This window comes from Vanellus vanellus (assembly GCF_965231255.1).
Source record: "Vanellus vanellus genome assembly, chromosome: 15".
In the NCBI taxonomy this organism is placed as follows: domain Eukaryota; kingdom Metazoa; phylum Chordata; class Aves; order Charadriiformes; family Charadriidae; genus Vanellus; species Vanellus vanellus.
The window spans coordinates 12,988,530-13,015,482 of NC_138920.1; the positions used below are offsets into that span (position 1 = coordinate 12,988,530).

The 26,953-nt window shown below is 48.9% G+C and overlaps 1 protein-coding gene across 1 annotated transcript in view; it reads left to right on the top strand.

The window, feature by feature from the left end:
* Positions 1-11,789: 11,789 nt before the first annotated feature.
* CTNNBL1 (catenin beta like 1) overlaps positions 11,790-26,953 on the top strand; it is a 55,854-nt gene continuing 40,690 nt past the window's right edge. Inside the window, exons 1-4 of the mRNA XM_082491165.1 lie at positions 11,790-11,880; positions 20,830-21,018; positions 23,420-23,526; positions 24,898-25,037. Coding sequence (XP_082347291.1) covers positions 11,851-11,880; positions 20,830-21,018; positions 23,420-23,526; positions 24,898-25,037 — 466 coding nt within the window. The 5' untranslated portion in view covers positions 11,790-11,850. The remainder of the gene's footprint in view (positions 11,881-20,829; positions 21,019-23,419; positions 23,527-24,897; positions 25,038-26,953) is intronic.

The following is a 26,953-nucleotide window of genomic DNA, read 5'->3' on the forward strand; positions in this document are numbered from 1 at the left end:
GCCCAGTCTCCACCATCTCGCCTGACCCGCGCCTCCATGGTGCCAGTGGCTCCACGTGCTGCCCAGCGCCTTCCCGTTTCCCTTCCCGGTGCATCCACTTATCCTGGAGCTGCAAGCCCAGACCCTGGCCGAGCTCAGGGACCCCGTGTCCAGCATGCAGGGTGTGTGGGCTTGCTTGTGGTGGCAGATGGCTCCAAACCAGCCCCTCGTTCCCGGCTCTCAGCCCGGCCCTCCCCCAGCAGGCAGCTGGCGCGGGGGCCCTGGCATGGCTGCACAGAGCTGGGTAGCACCAACCCTGGTGTGAAATGTCCCTCCTGGACACGTCCCCTTCCCTGGTCCGCATGGACCCTGTGGAGACGGCCCCGTGGCGCTGCCCTGGCCCAGTGCCCACATCTACTTGCTCCCAGCTCACTCCCTGGGGAGAGCACGGCTGGGGGACGCAGGTGACACTGCTGTGCCACAGGTAGGACAGTCCTGCAAGCCAGAGACTGCAGGTCTTCCCCAAAAACACCTCCTGTCAGTGCTCATACTGTCTTATTAATTTGCTAATTAATGAGAGCCCAGAGAGGGGAGCGGGCTGTGGATGAGCGCGCTGCCTGCAGATGTTGGGGACATTCCCAGGAAGGCTGAGTGAGGGCACAGTGTGCTCCAGGACAGCGGCATCTCCGGGACCATCGTGCAGTGGGGAGCCTCGGGCTGCGCTCTGGGGGTGGACAGAGCAGAGGGTTGCACTGCGTCGGATGCGGCAGCTGCTGGGCACGGGGGCGATGAATCACGGAGCAGCCGCAGGAGAGCCCTCACTTCAGGCATAGCTCCGGGCATCACCAGGGAGCTGGTGCTGAACTGGTGGGTGATGCCCACCCACTCTGGTAGCGTCTCGGTGCCCCCAACCTCCCGGGGACAGGTCTGGGGAACTAGGGGCCGGGGGGCAGGAGTGCCTCAGAGGTGGTGTTTGCTTGGGGGGAGCGGCAGCCGGACAGTGCCATGCATAGTCCCTCCCCATGCACCGCTGGCTGTGGCCGCTGGTGAGCTCTGCAGGCAGAGACGGCGAGGAACTTGAAACAGAAAAGATGAAAACCTCCTGAAAGTGCCAATTTATTATTCAGTTCCCTCCCCACCTGCTCCCGCTCGGCCCTGAGTCGGCGCCGCGGATGCTGCCGGCTGCTGAGATGAAAGTCCCCATGTGGGGCAGGCAGGGGGACGGCACCCCATCCGCAGCACCCGGTCCCCAGCACCCCAGTCCCAGAGTTGGTGGAGGCTGTGACCACCGCACGGGGAGCTCAGGCAGGGCCACGGTGTGTGACCCCAGGGAAGTCCCGCAGCTCCGGGTGAGGAGGGTGCCCAACACAGGCAGGGTGCTGCTCGCTCCAGCCCCCAGTCCCCCACGATCCAGCTCTTGGGGGTTAACGCTACCGACTGCCTGAAGGCGGCACAGAGGCTGCTGCTCCATACCAGCTCTAATAACTCCTATCCATAACCACTGGCCGTGGCGAGACCGAGAAGGCAGTGCAGGGGGGGGCGGGGTGGGATGGCGCTGGCTGCCTGCGGGCAGGCAGCAGCCCAGGCCCCGTGGCGCAGCCTGGCTGGCGGCATGGCCACGCATGGCGCGCCGGCTGGCGGCACGGGGAAGGCGGCCTCCCAAAATGGGGTTTTTATTACAGCCATACATCACCGCGGCGGCCTGATGCGGGCAGACGGCAGTGATTTTTCTTCATGGTTTACAGACAAATGAGGGGAAGGAAAATTGATGCGAACTTTGCTATAGCGAGAGGTCGGGCGCGGGCAGGGAGCTGGTTACGGATGAGCCAGGGGCTGCTGGGGCCACCTGCCCCCGGGGCCCCTCCTGGCCCCCTTCTCCGGGCTGGCTGGATGGGAGCAGTAGTGGGACTGGGAGCATCGTGTCCAGCGTGGGGACCATAACGCTGCCCTGGGGGGCTGGAGGAGGAGGGGAATCCAGCTTCCGTGGCCCCCCATCGCCCCCAGCACGGCCCCGAGCGGGCAGCTGCACCCATCCCTTGTTGGAGGGATGCTCAGCTGCTCAGGGAGGGGGGGGACACCACATGGGCAGGGTTATTAATTCCAGCGGATATTCATTAACTGCAACCATGGTTTGGATGCGCAGCATCGGGTGGGCTGCTGTCACTGACTTCTGGCGAGATCTCAACTGCTTTAAATACAATCAAAGTTGCCTCCAAACACCATGGTCCTGCCCAGTATAAGATAACAGTTAATACTCTCAAATAGCGACTATCAACTTCTCCATAAGGTCCATAAATATTAATATAATTCTAATTAGTTCCTTTAAATACATTGCCTAAATTAAGCGTTTCCTCGGCAATAAATCAGCAGCGTTTTGGCACCGCTGGCTGCTCACACCCGTTAAGCAGATGACGAGCTCTCCCTGCCTGCCCCATGGCCAGGCCTGCCTGCCCGGGGACGGGACGGGACCCACGGCAGCCCGGGGCTGTGCCATGCCCTGCCGATGTGAGCGCTGGCAGTGCTCCCGCTTCCGGAGTTTCAAGCTTCAGGATGGGGAAAGGTGGGTGGGTTTTGGGGCTGGAGCAGGGTCATCCCCTCGGCTCCCCCTGCAGCATGGCACAGGCGGGCCGTTTTCAGGCTAAACCCTGGAGCTCGGCAAATGAACGCCCCAGCGGGTTCCAGCGCCGTCTCTGATCCGGCACCCCAAGGAGGGCGGCTGGTGCTGCCGGTGGTATCTTGTTGAGTGACTGCAAGAGCGCAGTTTGAAAGCGCCTGATAAAATATCTCCTAAGGACCCCACAGTCACAGATACAAAAATAAGCCAACCATTAGATTCAAAAGAGGAAAGGAAGCCCAGGCTTCACTGAAAAAGCAGAAAGTGCCCTGCGACCTTAATCAGGAGTAATATTGTTAATACATTTTCCCCCAGGAGCACCCAGATTTGCATTCCCAGCAATTTGCACAATAATGAGGCGAGCTGACCATGCCTCACCCCGGCAGCAATCACCTCCAAATCGATGGCACCGTGCCGGAGAGCTCGTCTGAAAGCTCGTTTGCTCCAGCTGCAGTGGTGCCGCCTGTCCCCAGTGCTGCTCTGCCCCGGCCGCCCCGGCACGCCTGCAGCCCCGACACCGCAGGAGGGGGAGGGCCGGGAGCCTTGGGGGGCTGCGGGGCTGCAGGGGGCAGGAGTGGTGTACCCAGGAAAGCCCACCCACCTCCATGGAGCCTGGCTGCGCATTCCTCCCAGCCTTCTCCAGCCTTCATCCCCAGCTATGAGTCCTCCTGCTGGGAGGTGGCAGTGGTGGCCGTCCTGCTCAGACCTCCCCCCTGAGATGGAGGAGTGAGGATGCCTTCAAAGGTGCTTGTGTGCGCACATGGCGGGGTCAGCGTGTGCAAGGGTGAGCGTGAATGCAGGGGCATGCACGGGATGAGTGAGCGCAGGATGAGTGTGCAGGCTGCAGGTCTGGGCGGGGGAATGGACATGGCGCTCATCCTCCCCGCTCTTTGGCATTGGTGGTACTGGAAAAGAACAAATACCAAGCTCATTTGCTTGAGGAGAAATTAATACGGTGTGAATCCTGTAGTGGGTGATTTAAGAAGTGAATTTAAAACCTCAACACAAATAGATTTTTTTATAAGGTCAGAAGAAAGATTAAATGCTACAGACAAGCACAGCACTTGCCATTTCCAGCATCGCTTTTACCATAAATATTTTGTGCTGGCGCCATGTCCCCGTGCTGCCCACGTGGGTCAGAACCCGCTCGCCCCGAGCAGGGATGTTCCTAGGGAGGGCCCAAGCCCTGGTGTCACCCTGGCGAGGCATGCGCCCGCTGCTGGCTTCCCCTCCCGCCGCCCGGTAGGGACCAGGATTGATGGCAAGAGATTTGAAAGGCTCCAAATGTGGAGGTTATATTGCTGAGCCACCCCCATCCATCACGAGACGTTCATTATTAAGTAACACCCTGCACGCCGGGCTGATTTCACACCTTATCTGAACCCAGCAGCTGTGCCCTAAATCCTGAGCGCTGCGACTGTCTGGAGGAATTCGGCTGCCTGTGCTTAAAATTAGTGTTAGCATCTATCATTTCCCCACACCAAATGGCTTTTGTGTCGGCACTTGGCAGCGCTCATCCGTCACCGGGGCTCTGGGCTGCCCAGCTCCGTACCCTCTCTGTCACTGTCACAGGACCCCTCGTTGGCAAAATGTCACCCAAAGGACAAGTGCAACAGTTTGGCCTCTCCCTTCTGCCTGGGCCGGCAGTACTGCTGCCCGTGAGGGTGTCCTCCATCCCCTCGGGCATGGCGGGCACCAGCTTTGCTCCCGATGGGGCTCTCCTCGTCCCTCCAGCCCCACCACTGCTGGGCACATGGCGCAGGCACAGCCTGAAACCCCCGCCCTGGGCACAGTGGCTGCTAGCCACAGCCACGTGGCCGGGCCCCTCCTGGCCACTGCTGCCGGCAGCCGTCCCTGGCGAGGAGCTCCTGCCAGGCAGGTGATGCTGGAGCTGTCGGCGTGATGAAAAGCCTCCCGCAGCAATGCAGATAACATACAAGCACAGGTCAGGCGAGGCCCGTGTAGCCCATCCATCAGGCGCAGCAGCTACAGGCGCTCCCCGTGCCACCATCTGATGCACGTTATCCGGCACAAATGTGTTTCTTCCCCCAAGGTTAAACGGATGAGTGAGGTTCAGGCACTGACAGCTCCGCCTGCCCCGTGGAAGCGATAAACGAGCTGGAAGGACTGGACGGGGGGAAGTTTGTTTTCTGTCAAATGCTCCTTTTGATGGTGCTGGCACGAGGACAGCGGCAACACGGAGATGGGTGCGAGGATGGGGATCCACTCCTGGTGCGGCCGTGGGGCAGCCCGCGATGGGCACCATCACAGCCACGTTGGGTGCCACCGTGTTCCCGGTGGGGACAGATGGGCGAGAGCAAGGGCTTGGTGAGATGCTGGAGCACCGAGTGGCCATGGTGGCAGGTGCTTGATGCAGCCCCACCGAGGTGTGCTGGGGCTGGCGGGGATTAGGTAGGATGGCAGCGAGCCAGCAATGTCCCCTCGCCACGGCTCCTGCAGGCAGCAAAGCCGATGCTGCAGCCAGGCAGGGGCTGGTGCTGCCCTCTGCATCTCCAGGTCTGTCCCAGCTTGTGATGCCCGGGGCCTGATCCTGCCTGGGACTGCACGCCCGCTTTGGGTGCTGGCAGCAGCCACAGCTGAGCCACGGTGACCCGGGGTGCATGCCTGGGTGGGGGTCTGCCTCCCCACACACTGTCCCCGCCGGGCTGCCGCTGCCCTCGCTCAATGTCACACTTGGAGCCTGTCAACTTGAAAAAAGGTTTGCAGCCGATAAGCGATCGGGCTGTCAGCTGCGGAGTGCCGCTCGCTCGTGATTTACTGCAACGTCGCTAACGGAGCACAGATTTTTCTTAATCTAAATTGAAAACTACTCAAGTAGAAAAATAATTTCATTGCTTCATCTTGAAGGGGTAGGGGGAGAGGAAGGGGAAGAGCTGTGCCAGGGCAGGCAGGTTCAGGGCTGCGTGTGCCCCCTGTGCCCTCTTGCAGCCCTGTGCCCCGGCTGGGCCAGCAGCCCCCGTCACCTTGGGCAGCTTCTACACCGGGGACAAGCTGCAACTTCTCAGGCTCAGGCAGTAAAACTCTGCTTTGATGCCCCACATCTGAGCCTGATGGGAGCTGCTGGCATGTGCCCGGGGGTGAGGTGGGCAGCAGGAGCTGCATGGGAAAGGCCTCGGAGCATCCCCGTGGGGACACAGGACAATGCCACATCCCTGCAGCATTCTGGAGTAGCACCAGGGGTGGCATGGAGCTTCACTGTGCCATGGTGCTCACCGTGCCATGGTGGTGGTGCTTTGGGTCCTGTGTGCAATGCAGCCAGCAAAGCTGCGCACCCATAGCCCCATGCCAACACGGTGGGTCCACAGATGCTCCTGGGGCTCTGAGGCAAGCACCTGTCAGCCCTACATTTGGGAAAGGATCATGCCAGCCACCCCAGGGGTTGGGGGCATTGTGCGTGGCAGTGTCATGGGGATGCTGGAATAGCCACCGTCCTCACCACACGGCGCAGGAGGCCACAGCAGAGCCGGCGTGGGGGTCCCAGAGCATTGCTGTGCCAGCGTGGGGGTCCCTGAGCACAGCTGTGCTGGCTGGGGCTGGACTCATCCTGTGCAGGAGCAGGATCTGGCCATTCTTCACTGGCCAGGAGCTGGAATGAGGTGTGGGGAGGGGGCACCCACCAGGGCTCAGCTCTGGGGTGGTGGGGCACTGTGCCGCAGGGCCCCGGTGCTGGTGGACACTGGTGCAGGCAGGGATGCAGGCAGTAATTTGGAGCACAACTGAATTCTGGGAGCATTTGCTGAGCTGGATAATAACGTGCCCAGTGAGCTGCATCCCAAGCACGCCGCCAAATTAAAGAAATTTTTTTCCCCTTTAATTTAAAAGTCACCGTTGGGAAATCTCTGTCGGCCTCAGCAGTGATTTCCCCCCAGGCTGCCTTTCTGGAGAAATCTTTAATTTTGATTGTCACACTTTGTGGAGTTTAACTCGGGGAAGCAGAGCCATAAATAAGGTGCCGCTCTGGCACCGAGGCTCCAGCTGTGCCGGGACAGCGAGTGGCACTGGCGCGGGAAGGAAAGAGGGAGCAGCATGGCCACAGCCATGGCCACCCCACCAGGGCTCGTAGACACCAGCCACCCTCTCCCCCTGCCCCTCTCCCCTCTGCTCACCCCAGCCCTCCAAGCCTGATTTCACAGGGCAGCTGCCTTTAATTAGCTGGGTCCCATCCACCTGCCTAAATGAATCGGCAGGTTCAGGAAAATCTCATTAACCTTAATGCCACAGCTGGCTTCTCCCTCCGGCTCCTGCACCTCCCGGCCCCCGCGGTGCTGGCCGGCTCAGCCAGCGCTCTGCCCTGGCACCCCAGGACCCAGTACCCAGCACCCCGGGACCGTGGCCAGGAGCTGTGGCAGGCGTTACGCCAAACCCCTCCAGGCTGGGAAGGCAGCACCAGAGATGAAGGACAAAGGCTGCAAGTTTTGCTCCGTGCTCTGCTATGTCACTGGGGTGCCTGGTGCCTGCAGCCCCGGCTCGGCCGGCCATGGGGCGGTGCTGCGGGGATGGAGCAGGCGTTGCGGCCAGCCCGGAGCCGTCCCGGTGTCCTCGCTGCCTCCAGCTTGGTGGAATTGGCGTGCAACCCTCCTGAGGCCTTGGGAGGGCATTGCCTGGCAGCTCCATCAGCAATTAAGAAAAAGAGGAAGAAGTGCAAGCACCTCCCTTTCGGTGCAGAGCCGGTGCGAGCTCCGGAAAGGTTACAGCCCATTTGCATTTTACCCTTCAGTAATTTCAACACTTACGGGTGCAATTAAGAGGCAAGCCTGGCGTTATGAAGCTATCAGCGCAGAGAGACCTGAATACTAACAAACTCTCCTGCGTGTTCCTATCCTGGGCCGTCCGATCTATCCATGATAACACCGCAGTAATGCCAGCAGATTTCCACCGTCTGCAGTAATGGGCCTTGACTACATTAAATGCACATTTTTTTAAACTTGCCTGATAGCCCAGCCCTCCCCAAAGCATTCAGGTGGATGGGTTCGGTGCTCGCTGCGGACAGGGCACATATGGCTGCAGAGGGGAGCGGACAGCCATTCCCCTTCTCCCACTTCAGTGGGATGCCGGGCTCAGAGAACGGCCGTCTTCCCCTTTAAGCTTCATCCCAGTTTAATTGGATGGTTTTGAGCCCTGGCTCATGATTTCTGCAGCAATTTGGTCTGAGATTTCTTTCTTTCCCTCCATTATCCACTCTGATTAACTCAGCTGCACCTGTCAGCTTTTATTCGGCGGCGCGGGGAGCGCCTGCAAGAACCTGTTAAAATGCATGAGTTTTATCACAGCCACTCTTTTCTGGCCAGTGATGCTGAACTGGGAGGGAAGGGGCTGCAGAGAGCGGGGTGGTGGCAGGGGAGCCATGGGCTGCGGGGGCCCCCGAGGTCAGGGCACAGATGCTGGGGGGGTGTCTGGCTGGGAACTGGCCCAGTCTGGTGGCAGTGGGGAGCCCATGGGGCGCAGGCAGCTGTGGGCAGGGCACTGCCATCACCCTCTGCTGCCAGGGTGCTTAGCGGCTACAGCTTTTCCACTTTGCAAATGCTCATTTTACATTCCAGCTATAACTTGTTCCCTTTTTCTCATTTTAATAAAAACGAAAGCATCCGGAAACACTGCTGCACCCAAGAAAGAGCGAGATCTGACATAATTAAAAAGTGGCTTCAATCAGGCTGTTTTCCTAATGGTTTGTCATATCAGCCCACACCGCCCTGCGCCCCCCCTGCCCCCCCGTGCTCCCAACCCCCTGAGGCATCATTTACATTTCTTAATAACCCCTCATTAATATTCATGACGTGGGGAGGGTAATAATGGCTGAGTGCACACCACTAATTCAATTTCAGCGAGCCTCAGTGTGTTTAGTTAATCACCGGGGGACCTGGGTTACTCAGTACAATTATTTATTCGGAATTAGATCTCGAGGCATCTGGATTGAAACCTGAACTTGGAATAAAATGAAACTGGGATTCTCCTCCTCTCCCCCTCCTCCTCCTCCTGCCGCCATTCCCAGCTGTGGTGCTGAGCATCCCCGCCGTGGCCTTGCCGTGCTGAGCACCTGGGGACATGGAGCCAGGCTTCTGCTGGGGTCCTCGCTCTCCTGACCAAGCTAAGTCACAGTGTTTGCTCCAGCCTGTCCAGAGCCTCCAGCACCTTCCTGCTGCTCCCCAGGAGAGGCTGGTGCTGGCCCCACGCACCACCCAGGCTGGCTGGCTCGTCCCTATCTTTTCATTTCCTTGAGGTCTTTTTTTATACTTTGATTTTGCTCCTGGTTTTGCTTTTAAATTCAATATTTTGTCCCTGTGCTCCAACTCTCCTTATTGGATAAAAACCTGTCTGTTACTGAATCCTGCCCTGCAGCAGCTTGGTGAGAATTGGGTTTCCCGCTCAGCAATATGGCTGTTTCGGAGCGTGATGAAGCCGGCAGAGCCTGGGGATGGGAGTGGGAATGGGAGGAGGTGGCAGAGCTGGTGGCTGTTTCAGTGACTACTGCACTGTGCTGTGCTCTGCGGTTCCCCACGCTGCCTCCGTCTGACCCAGCACCCAGAGGGCTCCCAGCGCTAGGCAAAAACATCACAGCAGAAGGACAGCCTGTGCAGGTTACTTCTAGAGGCTGTTTGCAGCTAGAGAGGAGCTTTAAAGATGGCCTGGGGACCAGGGGTGCGTGGGCTGGGACCCTTCCTACAATGGCTCAGTGGATCCATGGAGCTCCCACCTGCCATCCGCCACCATTGGCCTCCTGGTCCTGCTGCCGGCTGAGCCCTGCCACAGCTGGCACCCCAGCCACGTCCCAGGGGCTTCAACTGTCCTCCCTGCATGGCAGAAGGGACGGGAGGCATTGGCACCCAGCGTCTCGTTTGCATTCATTCCTCTCAGTGCCGGTGATTTCACAATTAATTTGTCTTCACAGGCATGGGGTGGTGCGCCATGCCTCTGCTGGATTTCCAGCCGTCAGGGTGAGAAACGACACCTGAGCTTTTGTGCCTTTCCCACGAGGCTATAGGTTTCTGGCTATCAAGTTTTATTTAAGTTGCTTAATGCAGCAGCCACTTCTCAAATTCCTGACTTTGTTTTTCTGAACATCCTCCCTTGGCCTCACAGCCCTGCCAGGGAAGTGAATCGAACATTTTCTATCCCTCTGTGTAACGAGGAGAAGCTTCAGGCAGGAGGTTCCGGCCTCGCTAGCTGTGCTCGGGTTGGGTCTTTTGTCCAATTTGAAGATTATTCCCTTTGCCCTGTGTGCATTTGCAGACTGATGCTGTCAGCAAACCCTCAGTGTCCCAGGGTTGCTGTCGCGCTGCCTGACGCAGGCCCAGGCCATCAGCCCCACACAAATCAAAGGGGACCGATAAAGGGGTGTTTGCAGCTCTGGCGTGATGGTTGTGCCGTGCCTTGCTCCCCCGTGCCAGCGCTGCATACCAGCTCCTGCCGCTGCGTCTCCTGGCCCGGCACCAAGGGTCCCGTCTTCTCCCATAGCTGTTGGGGTTTGTGGCTGTGCAGCCTGTGCCCCGTCCTGCACAGGGGCTGCGAGGCTCACTTCGTTCTGCCCATCAACCCTCTTGAGACGTGATTAAAATACAGGTTCAAAGTGCTGTTATAGAATGAAAGGAAACACGTGATTTTAGGAATATAACATTGTCCGGCGGGAACAATGGCAAGGGATGGGAACAGGCAGGAGAAACCTCCGAGCAGTCGAAGATTGCCATGGCTGGTGCTTCTGTTGGTAGATGGAGGGTCAGTTCTTATCTCCCGCTGCACTTCACGTGCTTTACAACTGCTTGTTGCGTTTATTGCCATGGCTGGTCAGGCTTCCCCATAGCTGTATCATGTTCGCAAGTACGTGTCAATACTCCTTGAGTGACTGCAAATGTTCTGGTTTCACAGCTGGTGAATTATCTGAACACTCAATAAAGGAAAGCCAGATGATCCAATAATTATCTTCTATTTATCTCATCCTTAACATGCAGATTTGTTGAGTTAATTTTGTCATGACTGATGTTTCCTATATTTTATTGAAACAACAGGGGATGTGAGGGACTTCTTTGAAAACATTATATATATTTTTAATTTCGTGAATGTTCTCAAACCAGACTCCTACTGAGATAACTGCATAATAGCTACGACCATTATATTATGAAAAATTATTTTAGCTCAAAGCTGTTTTTTAAAGTATAGTTGAAATAAATTCAGCAAGATTTTGGCCAAGTTGACTCTCTTCTAATTATTCATATTTGTTAAATTGAAAAATGCCTCTATCTGTCTGTGGTTCTGCATCTTGTGGAATTACAGAACTATTTGTCATGACCTCAGCAAACAGAGGGATCGGTACGTCCCCTCCTGCTGCATTCAGTGCTCAGTTATTGGCCTCTTTTCAAGGTGACAGCGGTTAATGACGCTGTATATAAATAGAAGTGTGTTGTCAATAAACGTTGGCAACAGCCTTCTGCATTTCCTCAGCCTCAGGAAGCCTGCCTCAGCCCCAGGAAGGATTCACAGAACATTACAGAAAACACGTTAAAATACACCGCTGACTTTTGGTGCCTCCGCTTTGCAGCGGAGAGGGTTGGCTCCCGGGGGGCTTTGCTGGGGTGCCATGCTCCCGAGCCTCAGGTGACGGCAGCCCCAGCCCGACCCAGCTCCGGTAGCGCAGCTGCAGATGGGACCCAAGGTCCCTGCTTCACCCATGGCACTGGGCACCAGGGCATGGCCGCCCCGTGGGGCAGCTGCTCGGGTCTCTGAGGGCTCTAGAGGCCCCTGTCCCCCGGGAGGGGACTTGCCCTCCCCCTGTTCTGCAGCAGGCAGCGCACTTGGCCACTCTCCCTCGGGACCAGTCAGTCACGTTTAGCTCTGGCCCAGCGGCTCCCCTGACCAGGCCGCTGCAGGAGGCCCAGCCCGCGGGCGGCCTCAGGGCAGGCGGTGGCCAGGCCAGGGGCAGAGCAGGATCCACCCCCGGGACCCCTGAGCCGCCGCCCCAGCCGAGGGGCAGTGGGGTGACCTCCGGGGTCGACACAGCCCGTGGGACGGGGCTGCCGCCCACGCCGCGCCACGGCTACCTGGCCCTCTGTCCTCTACCTGTCCCGGGGCTGCTTTGCGACAGTGTGGCGCCTCCCGCCTCTCACTTTCCCGCATTACCCCTCCCGCCTCGCTTTCCGGCAGAGTGGCGCCTTCCCGGCTCGCCTGCGCTCCCTGCCTTACGGCACGGTGTCGCGCGGCCCCGATCGTTGGCGACAGTTTCCCGGTGGCGGGGCCCGGTCGGTGCCATGGATGTCGGGGAGCTCCTCAGCTACCAGGTGAGCGGCCCCGTGGCGGCTGTCGGAGTGCTGGGGGGGCGCTGAGCGGGGCCAGCGGTGACGGGGCCTGTCAGGGCGGCGGGGCCCGGCTGGTCCCGCGGGGCCTGGGCCGGGCCCGCTCCAGCTCCGGAGCGGCCGCGGGCCTGGGGCGGGCCGCTGGGCAGAGCTTGTCCAGCCGGTCTCGGTGCGCTCTCTCAGGGGACCCGGTTACGGTGTCGCTAACTTTTGGGGGCCTCCCCACCCCCACCCTCTTCGGAGAAGCGGTGCCTCGGTGGGACCCGCTTACCGGGGGCTCTTTGGGAATGTGGCTCTGCTGGTGCCGTTTCTTGTTGGATGTCTTTGCTGGTGTATGCCTGTTCCTGAAGTAAAGCCTGTGCTTGTTTCATGGCTTGCATTCTTGTTCTTTTTTTCTACCTATTTTCTTACAAAACCTATTTAACTTGATTTTTACCAAAGCTTTTTGAAAAAGTTTTTCTTCTTATAAGTTTCTTTTTCTCTTGTGAGTGTTTTTCTTCTCTCAGCATGTGATTGTTCCTTACTCGTTGTTTGGAGGTCAAATTTACAAGCAGGTGTGGTAAATCTCATATTTCTTGAGATGAGAGTGGATTTAGCGTGTTCCCCTGTGGATTAGGGAATGAGAACGCTGATTTGCAATAATGTTTTGATACTTTGCTGGGATTTGTGCACGTGATAGTGTTGGCTTGTACTTTAATTCTTAGACAAACTGTGGCAGTGGCCTTTCTCTGCTGAATCAGTAGGTAAGAAAAGCACTCTTAGACATTATCTACCTTCTAAATAATTGAGTAGGGGAGTTATGTGACTAGATCTACATCTTAATTCGGAACACGGGATTCTGTATGGAACTTCTTTCTATGTGCTGTCCTGGCATGTATTAGTCTATGGAGGCACTGCATGTGTTCAGAGGCGAGAAGAGCATCCTACTGTTCAGGACATGTCTGTGCTTTCAGAGTGTGTTATTTTGAGACACACAGTGAAAGAGGGAAAATTACCTTTGGGTTTGAGAAATTTCCCATCTTTTCCCACTGGTATCAAAATATTCTGGAGTATGGCTGTAAGAATAGTCTGTCTTTGAGAACTCTGCTAGATTCCAACTTAATTCAGCTCCAGGATGTTCTCTTCTGTATATTGTTCTGTCTCTTAACATCTTCCTACTTTATCTTTTTGTGTGGTGCTGACCCTGTAGTCCCGCTGTTCTGAGATCTGCTCTACTTTTGTATTCCTCTACCTACCACTTTCCCCAATACTTTATCAAATTAGAATGATCATTTCTCGTGTTCCTTTAATTCTCTGGTCTCTGCCTCAGTTGTGGTTCATGATACTGTCCTTTACTTGTTCTGTGATGCAGTTTACACCTAAGGTGCAGAAAAGTAAACCTGTGTTGAACTTCTGTTTGTTGTAATTTTTTAACCAGGCTCTAGTTTGGGGTTTTGCTTGTTGTTTTTTCTCTTGCTCTGAAAATGTGAAGTCCACAAGATTCCCTTCTGCTGTGGAGGAAAGTGCATGTCCACTTTGCTTTGATCCTTTTGATTTCTGCATGGCTTCCTGTTGGATGAGCTTTCTGCACTGCAATGAGGCTAGAAGTAAATAAATGCTACTTAGCTGCTGGGTATTACAATTTTAGTTTCCTTTCTTGCCGATGAAATTATTCTTAGCTGTGGGACAAAACATTCTGCAAATGCATTTCAACCAACAGCTGAAATTGTTTCTGAAGGTGTTCTCCTGGCTCTGTGCTCTTCTGGTCTCTCACCTGAATACAGATGGTTCCCGTGTCAGTAGATGAGGTAACACTTCAGAGTAAGTGTTGGATTTTAGTGTCACTGAATTCAGACCTCAAGAATTAGGTATAACAGTGAATACAGGTGAGAAGCAGAAGGCAGATAAATAGCTCCGATTCTGAGAAAATGAGATTCCATTCTGTGAGGTCACTTCTGGCTGAAAGATAGAACCAAAAGTCGGAAACAACAGGTTTTGCTGCCTCTCATCCTGTGCAAGTCAGGTGTCTGTCACAGCTTTGTGAGACAGGTGAAGCAGGTTCCCTCATGTATCATTTTTAGAAATGTACATTCTTGTTCACTGAATTTGTAAAATTCATAATAATCGGACTTCTGTTGTGCCTGTGCCACAGAGAGGATGCTGATATGTGCGTGGCAGATAAATGAAGTGAGCGTTGCTCCAGGCTGCCTGCTGTACCCAGCTGACGGGCTGCTGTTTTTGAGAGGAGGATGGCTCGGTGGCTTGTACAACAGCTCCTGACCTGCTCCAGTTTTCTGTCCAGTGTTGTAAGGTTAACTGGAGCGCAGGTCTGGGACCTTTCCTGCATTGGACTGAGTAGCGGGCTGACTCAAGATCTCCTCATCCATCCTTGGTGCAGGGGTGGCACCGGCTGTCAAATGAGTGGGCTGAATGATGGGTGGTGTGCACCTCTGCTGTCTGATTTTAATCTCTTGCTGCAAATGACTTGGTCTTAGCTTCCCTCAGCACAACCCAAAATAATTGCTTTTCTCTTACATTGTTTTGATTTTGTCTCCTCTAAATGCCTAATCTGTGCCCTTGCTTGATCCAGATGATGTTCTCCCTCAGTGTCAAACTTGGCATGGACGATTTCTGGCATTGTGCCACCAATTCAGAACCAAGTGTCTGTCAGAGTGGGAAAAGGAACCACTTGCAACAAAAAATACAATTAAACAGCACCTGGCAGTTTATACAAAGCTCAGGAATCCATAAACTTTATGTGTTGCTGCAAAACAGTTGCAGATGGTCTAAACTGATGATTAAATATTGCTGCTGTTCTGCCCAGAAAGACTGTGCCTGGATCCTCTGTGCCTGGTCTCTGATTACAGAGGGTAATTAAGGGGACAAAGCCAACTCCAGCTCTTTTCAGAGGTCTCTTTCAATCGTCTTGGGAGGGAATAAGGGAGATTATTTTAATTCTCACTAAATGCAGATTTCAGCACTGTGAGCGATCATTACAAATTGCTAATTTTTTAATAGAATATTAGTAAAATCAAATAACAAAAGAAGCGGTAAATAATGGGATAAGGTCTGACTTTGCCGAGCTGGGTGGTCTCCCCATTGTTTGCATGGGTTGAGTGCAGTTTGTAGTGGAATGGATCTCAGCATGTGAGTGGAGGCACAATTATCTATACCTACTGCTGGTGTAGATAATTTACTGTAAATTTGCAATGTAATGGATGCATCTGATGGCAGAGGCAGCTCAGCTGAGCAGGTTGTTGATGACTTATGGCCTTATTACCCTGGTAGCTCTTGTCCTGCCTGCAGGTTAAAATGAGGAGCTGTCACTGGTTTAGCCGCTGGCCCGCTGGGCTCAACTCTGCTCCTGGGGAGTACAGGCTCCACCCTACGGAACTTGTGTTGGGACACTAACAGGGTTGCAAGTGAATCTTTAGTTTGCTTTTCAGTGTATAATCTTTGGCCACCAAACCAGAGTGTGTGTAAAAGTCTGTCAAGGTGTATCCCTGCCCTGTGCATCTGCCCTTGTGGGTCCCGACGGCTGTGCTCCTCCGTGGGGCAGTTATAGGATCATAGAATTGTCTAGGTTGGAAGGGACCTTTAAGATCATCAAGTCCAACCATCAAACCAACACTGCCAAACCCACCACTAAACCATGTCTCTAAGCACCACATCTACCCATCTTTTAAATACCTCCAGGGATGGTGACTCCACTACTTCCCTGGGCAGCCTGTTCCAATACTTAACAACCCTTTCTGTGGAGAAGTTTTTCAGGAATTTGGAGCCTCCTGAGCAAGTCTGGTACCTCAGGCTGTGTTTCATTCAGTCCTGTCCCAGCTGTGGCAGAGCTGCAGAAGCTGGGACAGGGCAACCAGCTTCTACTGCGCTTGCAGAGGTCTCAGGTGGGCAGCAGCAGGTTCAGAATTGTTAGGTTTAATAGTTGTTTTTCTGGATACAGTTGCAGGAGGCAAATTTCCTGCTTGTTTTTTGAGGGGCGCTGATGGATGCAGTCACCTCTGTAGAGATGGGAGAAGATAGGGAGGGAGATGTGTGAGGGGCTGTGGGAGCTGCCTTTGCCACAGGACTGGGCTTTGAAGCCTGCTGTTAGCCCAGGTGCTGAGGGGGTAGCCTTGGGCTCTTGATCTGATGTTACAACAACACAAACAGATTGCTGCCTCTGCCGAAGACTGTGAGCTAGTTCTTGATGTATCTTCGCAAAAGACTCTGTCCTTTTAGAGTTTCTGCTGGCTGTCATCTCTCTCCTCATCTGTTTTTGCATTGGTTCAGAATGAAGTGAAGTAAGCAACTGCAGGAACAGGTATGGGATAACCAGGTTTTTTTATACCTTCCATGCAAATATGCATCTCTTGGTCACTATACGTATTATGTATATATTTTGTGTCTTATTATATGTTACCTCTGATGGGGAGATGAACCTTCAGATTTTGCTTCCCTGTCTTTTCCTCCTCTACCTGCTTTCCACTGTGGCAAGCTGTCTTGAGGACTTGCATGCCCTACAGAGCAGAAGGGTGAAGAAGAAAGGGATTAATTCTCCCTGAAAGTAATAGTCTGTACCCATGTAGGTACAGTGTGCATCTTTCATTTTCATTTGCCTCAGTTTGTGTGATTTTGGAGCTCTCAGGACTTCCTGAGGTTTCTGGATTTTCCCGGTATCAGTTCTTCCAGTATTTAACGCTCAGATCCTGGAAGTGTCATGCTTCAGGAAGAAAAAACAATGAAAAGTAAGATTGATAGTAGCCTGGTTTATCACAAATGTTGGAAACAAAATTAAGAAGTTAGTGAAGATACCTCTGGAGATTTGGGGCTTGCTTTCATGAGTCCTAAATTGACAGCTAATGCGTAGCTTTCTGCAGTGGCTCTTCCGAGCAGGCTGCAGCCGGCTGAGATGTGGTCACAAAAGAAACTGCATCACTTATGAAGATTTATTTCAGATTTCATTAACAAATAATTTCTGAGCTTCATAGTAACAAGGTTACTTACAAAGCAGATGTCTTAGTAATGTAAAACTCCATTACTGAGACTTTTCTAAACCTTCCTGATGTTTGGAGAAGGCTGGAAGCAATCAGGGGCCTAAACAATATGTTTTCACATTCTATGGGATACTTAATCTTGATATTGATGTACAATCACTGCTTTGAGGGAGACCAGGCAGGGGCCCTGGGCAGGTCGTTGTTCTTTGATTTAGGACGTTGTGTCTCTCTCTCACCTTCCCTGCACATGAGGCGGGTGCTGTTGTTTCTGCTGCCCGGACCAAGGGGCAGGTTCTGCATTACATGTCCCTGAAGGAACGAGGACCCGTGTTCCATGTTTATTTCTAGAGGAGATCCGCCACTCCAAGCCTTGGACCCAGGCTGTAACAGCTTAGGATATGTCAGTTAACATCCAAAGCAAGTACAGCTGAAGGTTAGAAGAGAAACAAAAAGATAATTCTCTCTTTGCCAATCACCAGCTTTTGTTTACTTTATTGTATTTTATAAATATCAGCTTTTTTAAAACCCTTTTGTAGGAGTTGTTTTTTGTGTGGTGATATCAGCGTTACATTTAAATGAAAATGTCTTCTGAATAAATTACTGTGAATGCACTGCATTCAACAGGAACAAAATTAAGCTTAACTAACAGAACAATTTAAAAATGCTTTTCTTGTGCTTTTTCTAATGAATTCCATCTTCTTGCCAAATGCACCTTAGCACAACTGCATACCCCCCCCATTTTATTTATCAAATGATTAACTTTCCCTTTTTCACCAGAAAGCAAAACTTGTGTAGATGTGTGTGAAGCTATAAAATTAGTTAAATAAATGTGTTTATACACAGTATATCTGTTTGCTTAGAAAAATGCACCAGTCTCAGTGCAACAATGTACGTGCTTAATTCTTGTTGGTTGGTAACAGTCCTGTAGAAAATACAAATGCAAACCAAAGATGAAAATCAATGAACAGAAGCTAATGCTTGCCTTAAATCAGTTGCTCATGACTGCGCATCTCTTGTGAAATGGGCAGAAACCCAGGTGTTTCACTTATGCCTTGATTTCTTAGTTTTAATAGTGCTGGTTGGAAAACTGCAATATTCTTAGTAAGGTTTTGCATAACATCAATAACAAAAGGAAAAACCTTAATGCCTGCTTAATAGCGTTTGCCCGGGAATTCAATTACTATCTATTGCCAGTATGTTGGCAGCATTAATAATTGCACGCTGGGCACTTCCATAATTTATCATAATGATTTCTGTTATGTGTTACAGAAGATTCCTTCCCCCCAACAATGCATAAATACAAAAAAGGATAAAATAATTGAGATTGAAACAGGGTGTAAATTCTGATACTAAGGATTGTGTACGCAGAGAAAATGGGGTTGGTTTCATGATGGAGTTTTAATTTAGATTTTGTTCTGGTGATATAGTCTCTTCCCATGGTACATTACTTTGCATCTGACAAACCACCAGCTCCCTTGGTCCCTCATTACAGCTGCAGTCTCGTTGAGGTTTTTGTTCTTTTTTTAATATTTAGAAATGAGAGCGAGGCATGAGATTCTGACTCCCTAAATTAGGAATATCTAAGGCAAATCTTGTAGGGCTTTTTGCTGTAAGTTTCAGGACTTCTTATACCACTAATTTCTTTATCTGTGTTTGTAATGTTAATCTGTCAAAGGTGATTTAGGATGAATTGGGTATTATTGAGGAGTGAGTGGAAAGACAGAGACCTGTGTGACATTAAAGGCACTGGGTAAGCAATACGTATCTACCAAAGTTTTTTCCTTAGATGAGGTCATTTAGGAGAGTACCTTTTTTCTTTTTCTATTCTTTATTGAGTTGCTGATTGCTTGGGGAGGGTTTGAATTACTGGTTGTTGACAATGACACATTTGTTTCCAAATGGTTCTATGTGAAATTATATTTTAATGTACCTAGAAGGTAAGTAATAGGAGTCTGCCTTAAAAAGACAGCCACCACCCCCTCAAAAAAAAAAAAAAAAAAAAAAAAAACCAACCAAAACCACAAAACCCACCACAAAACCCTCCAAGCAAATATATTTTTAATTTCAAAGAATCTCCAGGTATGCTTCTGCTTCACGGCTATTGAATTATGAGCTGAGTAACTGCTTTAAAAGTGCATGGGAGCACTATAGAAGAGTTTTAGGTCAGGAATGTACCATCGGTAATGGAAACAGCAGAGAAGATATAGGGAGAAAGGAGATAGATAACCGAGTTTGAATAGGTCTAGCTGGGAGCAAGCATCTAGAGCTTTGATTTGTGCTAATATGTTGTCTGGGAAACTTGATTCTGCATCTTCCTCAAAGTGTTGACAACATGGTAACCCTGAAAACGCAACGTGATCTTGGTCAGTCTGCTGTCCAGTTTCCCTCTGATTATAAATAATATTTCAAGTGCTTTTTGAGGAGGTTTTTTTTTTCTCTTTTTTTTTAAACATCTCCCCTGAAAGAAGAGTTTTCTTGAGAGCAGAGCTTTCATTTGCTAGCTTTTCATTTATATTGAAATAAATAAATACCTAAATGCTGTCTGGATTGTGCAGAGAAGCAGTCGTAGCTAGTCTGCAGCATGCGCATCATAATCGAATCATGGCCGGGTTGCCTTATGAGCCTGAAAGATTTATTGCCCTCTGGGGCCCAAAAGTTCCCAGCCTGCGGGGGAGTTGGAAATTCTCACCTTGACAACCTCCGTTGTGCTGGACCTGGCAGGAGAATGACACTCTCACCTGTTCCCTCTGCATCTTTCTTTCTTTCTTTGAATCAAAATGGAGAAGAACCCAAATCCCAGTTAAAAGGCCTTGTGTTCATGAAAGCATGATGTGGACTTTTATGATTTTAGAAAAAGGGTCCCACAAAGCGGAAGAGTGGGATCTTCCTGCCAGATCATGTTTTATGAAATAGGCTGGACAAATATTAGACCTAATGGGGTTACGGAATCATCTGCCAGGCAACTTGAGCAGCTCATAGAAAGTAAAAATATTTTTCTTACTGTTTTCATTGTTCTTAGTACACAGTCTCCTCTTAAACAGTAAAGAATTAAGCTTTGTTTTCCTGTAGTTAGAGAGCACGGAGTACTCCTGGTCCAGGTCAGTTGTCCTTCAAAAAAATGTGAGAGACCAAATATAATATCCTTGTAGTTTTTGACGGAGAGAGTTTTTCCTTCTGTTGCAAATGCTTTCATCCATTTTTGCCTAAATTAAAATATGGGACCTAGGGTTAATGGACTTTTTCATGGCCCTAGCAAATTACCTTTAATTTTGACAGTTAAGTAGAAATTGTGGAATAAAATAATAGGTTGGTCCAAGCAAACCATAAAGGTATGGGCACTGCTTAAATCTGGTGCCAAGCCCCTGCAGAATTGCAGCAAACACCAATACTCCTGTCCTGCTTACTCTGAATTAGGCTTTGATGCTGCATTCAAGCGTCAGCAAGCTTTAGACAGAAGGATGGGGGAAGTCAAGTTGAATTAGGATACACGCAAGAATTCAATATAATCTCATATACTAGCTGGGTAAAAAATTATCTTTCCCTGCTATCTGCTTGAGCATATTGGTCTTCTGTCTGTAAAACGTGAGGTTGTCTCAGCTGACTTAGCTGATTCCAGATCCTTGAGATGGTCAGCTGTACAGCCACGGAGCAGTTCAGTTTGGCCACTTCTTGTCTTTGAAATACTAGTCTTTGCTGCCTACGAAGATATTTTCCTGTGAATCGTGTTCATAGATCAAACAAGGTAGGATGTTGACATAGCTCTTGGCAGAGCCATTCATCTACTCATGTGATGTTCCACTTCACTAAATTAATTTCCTTTCCAGTTTTCAGAGTTGTTAAGCGTTGTGTAAGCAAATGTTTTAAACAACTTGTAAAAATTTCCTCAGTATGTCTTGTAATATTGGTATTCTGGTTTGCAAGGGTCACAAGAGACTTGTATTCATTCACCTTATTTCTCTGACTTTAGCCTAACAGGGGGACAAAAAGACCCCGTGACGAAGAGGAAGAAGAAATCAAAGCACGTCGGAAACAAGCTAGTGCACGAGAGCACAGTCGTCACAGGGAAGAGGAGTCTGTTGCGCTGGAAGAAACTGATGATGAGAAGAAGAAGCTTCTTCAGATAATTGAGAGGGATGGAGAAGAGGAAGAAGAGGAAGTAAATCACTAGTGCCTGTGGGAAAGGGGAGGCAGTGGGAAACAAGCAAACGCTAAATCACTTCTCTGTGATTCCATCATCTTACCCTGTAGATGATGAGACTAATGTGATTTTCACATGCCTTATACAGCTTAAGGTTATGGTTTTACTTTCCTGCCCTGGGGGTATTCATTAATTTCAAACGGGGCTTCTCAAAGATAGCTTCTGAAGGTTTAAAGGGCGGGGGTGAGGGAGAGTAAAGGGAAAGCTTTCGAGCCTAATCTCTGTTTTAGGCTGTGAATACCCAAATCACCTTCTAAAATATATTTTTTTCTAACTATTTTTCTCATCAGTACCCCCAGCCTTTCAGCTTCTCCCACTCTCTTCCTCTTTGTAGCTGTGCAGCAGCAGCAGCAAATAAACAAACATTCTTCTGTACAAGAAAGGTCTTGGGTCAGAGGAGGGGGGTAGCAGCTGTCAAGGGTAAATGATTTCAAGCCTTGGAGACAGAAATCCAATGCAGCATTGGCCTTTCTGCCAAGGGCCCTGGAAAAGATCACTTTATAAATGTGACACATGGATTGGTATAAATCTAGAAGATATTTGCTTCCTGCTGCCTGTGTCCTGTTTGATAAAAAAACAAGTGATATTCACCACTGCAGAATCATGTAGGTTTGTAAAATATCATTGTCTTTTGTATACAGCATTGGTAGCATTTGCCTCTGAAAATCTCCCTCTTTTTTTTGATGTTGAGCTGTTGCCATTACAGTTGTTGCTGGTAGCGGAGAAAGATAATACAGGATTTCTTTAGCATTTGAGCTCCAATGAGGAAGAGTGGATGTAGACAGAAGTCCTCTTAATGGGGCTAGAGCCTTGTGGATTCCTGCAGTGTACCAATCCATAATCTTTGTCAAGTGGAGTTCTCCCAACCAGGCATTTTAAAGGCTGGAAGTCCAAGGTTTCTTTAGAACCAAAATCTCTTGTCTTATATTGGAATGCAGTTAATGTAAGTGCCATCAAAATGTGCTTTGTACCAGTAAATTTGATGGAAGGAAGCTAATCTGTAAGACGCTAATACTGAATGCAAATTAAATACAAGATACAAAGCTGATCCTAATGGGGATATTGTAGCGTTAGAGAAAGCAAAGAATCAAATAAAATAGAGGGAAGCGGTGTCAGCATGTGTGACAGTATTTTGTGGATTGAAATCCCATTGCAGGAAGAATATAGTTTGGGTGCTGCAGTATTGATTGCCTGAGTGGGATGGTGCTAAGACAGGTTGGGCTTGAGAACGTAGGAAATCCAGTAATAACAGAAGACTTGGACTGGTGGTGTTATTGTAGTGGAGTTTGCTGAAGAAATAGAAATTTTCTCTCTCATACAAGATTGCTGCTTAGAGTCACTAACCAAAGAATCTTCAACACCAGAAGCAACTCTTGATTTCATCCCAAACAAGAGATGGGACACAAAACTTGGCTTAAGAAGTGGAGGGGTCTGGTTTGTTACTTGTTTTGAGAATGTCTCTTTACTTCTCTTTACTTCTCTTTAATAGTGATTGTAACATAGTCAAATAGAGGGAAGAGGTGTCACAAGAAAATCTGCATCATCAACGTTTTATTAAAAGAAGTTCATTAAAATCGTGAAACAAGGAAAAAATCACAGAATTGTGTTTGTAGGTGTCAGGGAGGTAGCTAAAGTTGTATTACTGCTGTACAGTAAATGCATAATGCCAACTGAGAAACACCTTAGAAGAATTTAAAAAATAAAAGTATTAGAGTAAAATATTGATTTTTTTTTTTTTCTTTAGAAAAAGACTTTAAAATAGAAGTGAAAGCTTATCCAAGTGAGGAAATTACAAAAGAACATAAACACAGGACGGTTAAATGTAGACCTACAAAAAGAAATTGCACAATGCACTTCTGAAAAGAAACTCTCCATGGGCATAAGCTGCTAATGCAGATTCACTCTAATATGTCAGAACCAAAAAGCTTCAATACACACTGATGGTGCCAGGTAATAACAGGTGTAAAAGGACAGCTCAAGGAAGATGAGCCATTGCAAAACTGGTGTTTTTTTTCATTGATACTTGGTTTTAGAAAGTGGAGGGAAGTTCTTCTGGTTCTTTTCCAAAGAACCTTCCATTGGTAAACCCCAGCTTTATAAAAACCTGGCGTATAAGGTTTTGCTCTGGGGAGCTTGCTCGGGTCAGAATTGGAGTAAATCAATAGATGAATAGCAATAGCATGTGAGTTTTTTGCAGCTTTCTGTGGTGAGACTTCCAGGGTTGCTCTTTATTCCTGAAGGGTCTGGGCCCGACTGCAGTCTCACTGTGTCGCTGTACTCACTCTTTTGTGTTTTGCTGGTAATTGTTCCAACCATCCAAATGCTAAACTCTGTTTTTTGCTCTTTCCAATTTGGTTAGGAGGAACCTTTGGATGAAAGTTCAGTGAAGAAGATGATTCTCACCTTTGAGAAGAGATCTTACAAAAACCAGGAGCTGCGGATCAAGTTTCCTGATAATCCAGAGAAGTAAGATGGTGCTCGGCTCCTCTCTATTACCCTTTTTTCCTTTGATTTTGTGTTTCAGTCCTAAATCAATTTCTTGAATATACAGACATTTTCAGTTACGTAAGGCTGATGAAACAGCAGTTATTGCCATGTAGTTCTTCTAAACTGTATTAAAAACTTTGTTAATTAAAAATGGCGTTATTGAGACTGTGGTGGTGGCTGGTATATGGCCGGCAGCATGAAAAGAATAATTAACAGTGAAGGGAAAAGTTCTAGTTTATTAAATTCTTGCTGTTGTTAATATGATAGAATGTGAAACTTCAGTACTAAACCTGGAGTTTATGTTGGTTTTATTTTGAGAGCGCACAAATTCAATAAGGTTTCGTTAGTTTTGGTTTAGGTATCTAACTGGCTTGGTTCTCAAAAGAGAGCACTAACGAGTTCTCCCAATGTCATTTGTCTCAGCAGTTGGCATTAGCCACCATCGTTAGCCACGCTGAGTCCTCTCTTTTTTCAGGAGGCTCCTCCTTGGCACTGTTTCTGAGCAGTGGTCTCTTCCTCACCATTGGCAGGTGGTAGGTGTTTGGGGGGTGGGCTGAAAGATTGAGATCCTGGATTGGTGAGGTTTGCTTTCCCAATAATTAAAGATTTCATGCCATCATTTTGTGTGAAGGTATTATGCTGGCATATGCAGTCAGAGGTCTGTGTGGGAAGAAAATAATTTCATACTATGGAGCTTTCAGATGCTGCGGTGAGAAAAACACACAGGAAAGCCAGACTGTGTGTTTCCACACCTGTGGTTCTAGTGAGCCTCTTCCTCCTTTCATGGAGTTTTGATACTCACATTAAATTAATTTCTTTCTACACTTGAGTGCCATTTTTTTTGGTCCAGTTTACTCTTCTTTTCCTTACCCAAATTCTTTTTAATGGACTTTACTTCAGAGTAATACAACCCACATACTAGTATGTGGTAGCTAGGGAGGGTGCATTGCTCTGGAGAATTTATTTTATATGCAAGGGGTTTTTTCATATGTAGCTACAACCTCTTGATTTTTATTTATTTTTTTTTTTTAAGTTCTGGAACTGATTTACAGAATTGGAACACATCTACTTATTTATTGTATGTAAATTACATAGTAGGAAGGCTTATCCTACTACGTGATGAAACTTCAAAGGGCAGGCATAGGACAGAATGAGGCACAGACTGCCTCTAGGAGTTCTGGGCTCGGTGACCACAGAGGATCAGAAATGCCAGGACCGTGTGCAGCTGGGGTGACAAGTCCTACCTGCTATCTCCTGGAAGGTGGTGGTCTCTTTATTGAAAAGGGCTGTACATCCGGTACAGCTGATGTACTTTTTGCCTTTTTATTAACAGTTTTTATCTTGCCTCAGGTTCATGGAGTCCGAACTGGATTTAAATGACATCATTCAGGAAATGCATGTGATCGCAACGATGCCTGACCTGTATCACCTGCTGGTGGAGCTGAATGCTGTGCAGTCTCTCCTTGGGCTGCTGGGACATGACAACACAGATATCCTTCAGTTGTTAAAGCAGATGTCATGTGAGAGGCTTTCTACAGACTTTTCTGTAATCTCTTATGTCCTGCTTTCACAAGCTCCTGTGTATGTTTTTCTCTTCTTTCCCATCACACTAAATTTATGTCTTTTTTTTTTTTTTTCAAAGCGAAAGCCTTCTTTGTTCAAGTAATATTGATTGTGAATTTTTTCAGTGCTGTTATTCACCTTTCTTGTTTTATGGACCTTTCATCTAGGTTTGAGTGGCTGCATTCAAGTGTGAACAGATGAACAATACAGGAAAAGCTAAAGTATGGGCTTAGCAGCATATAGCCTTGAACTGTGTGGAAACTTTATCTGGAGTAGTCCCCTGTAAAAATGAAACCGATTTACCCGTTTTTGTTGAGAGCTGAGCTGTCACACTTTCAACTATTTGCCATGAACTAGCTCACCACAGTGCTACAACTCAGTTTGTAAATGTGATAAATTCTTCATGTGTCCATGCCTTTAATTTGGTGTGCTCAGAGCTTGAGGTTGTTGGGTGGCCCCTCTGGTTACATAAGTACCCAGAGACATTTCCATGCTCAGTTAGTTCTTGTGTCACTGAACCTGATCCCTATGTGCACCTGTCTCATGCTCCTCTAAAGATCTGAGGACGTCTCAGAGGGAGTTTTCTGTCTCTACTGTTAAAGGTTTTGGTAGTTTTGAATGAAAACAGTGTCTTTTTTTGAGTATCCTGGTGCCTTGATGCTTAGCTGTCAGCTGATAAATAGAACTATGTCTGACCATTGTGCAGTCTTTAAAAGCAGAGCTCAGCCTGCGTTGCTTGTAAAATATTCTACAGTAGATTAAGCTGAAGAATTGTGTGATTTGAGAGATTGTGTGTCTGTGTCCTGACAAACATTAGTGAACGGAGAGAGCAGTGGAGCCCAGTGGAAAGGGCACTGGACTTAAGCCTGATGTAGTCCCAAGTCTTTCTCTTTTCCTTTTTATTGATTCATGACCTTAGTTTATTCTTTACTTCTTTTCTTTATGTGCCAAGAAGTAGATAATATTTACCAGCTTTTCTGAGGTGTTTTGAAACATGCAATGTTAAAAGGACTGTTAAATGCTAAATGTTGCGGTCCAATGCACAGATCTCGGTTTTCTTTTTTAGCACTTTTCCTTATAGTAATGTGTATTAAGAATTCATAATTCTTAATTCTGAGTGGGTGCAGTGATCAGAAAATAACAACAAAACATAATTTTTTTATTGCATACTGGTTTATATTAGAAAGCACTCCTTACATGTTTGGGTATTTTGACTTATATCTAGCTGAACCTCGATGCAGTAGAATGCTGGTCCCTGCAAAACAGAAATACCACAGCTTTCCTTATCTCTGATCTGTAATGGAATTTACTCTCAAGTAAATGTTTGTTAACAATTTACTGTTGTACAGTGGGAAACACCTACCATGCATAACCAGTTTCGTGGCTACCATGGTTTCATTACTTATTTTCTTGCCAGGCACCGCAGGCTTTTTGTGTGCTGTGTGCATGGCATCAAAAGCATATAATGAATTTCTTACTCACAAGGAAAATATAAAGTAAGGGGTTTCTGACTGGGATAGCAGAGCTGATTCATAGCTGGAGTGCACAGGAATACAGCTTGCTTTGTCCTTTCAGCCATGAAAAGCTGTGTCCTAGGGTCACTGCTGCTGTCAAGGACTTGTCAGTATCTCCACTGTGAACTCTTTTTAATTGGTTTGCAGCTTGCCTGTCAGTTAGTTTATGGGTAGGAATTTGGCCTCTGAATTGCAATTTTGGGAAAAATATACTTCATGTTATGAAACTGCTGAAGTGTTTTCAGATCTGTTGGAAGCAGGACACAGGCTGTAGTAATCTCTCTTCACTGTGCTGCTGCTGCTTATATACAGAATAGAAACACTATTAA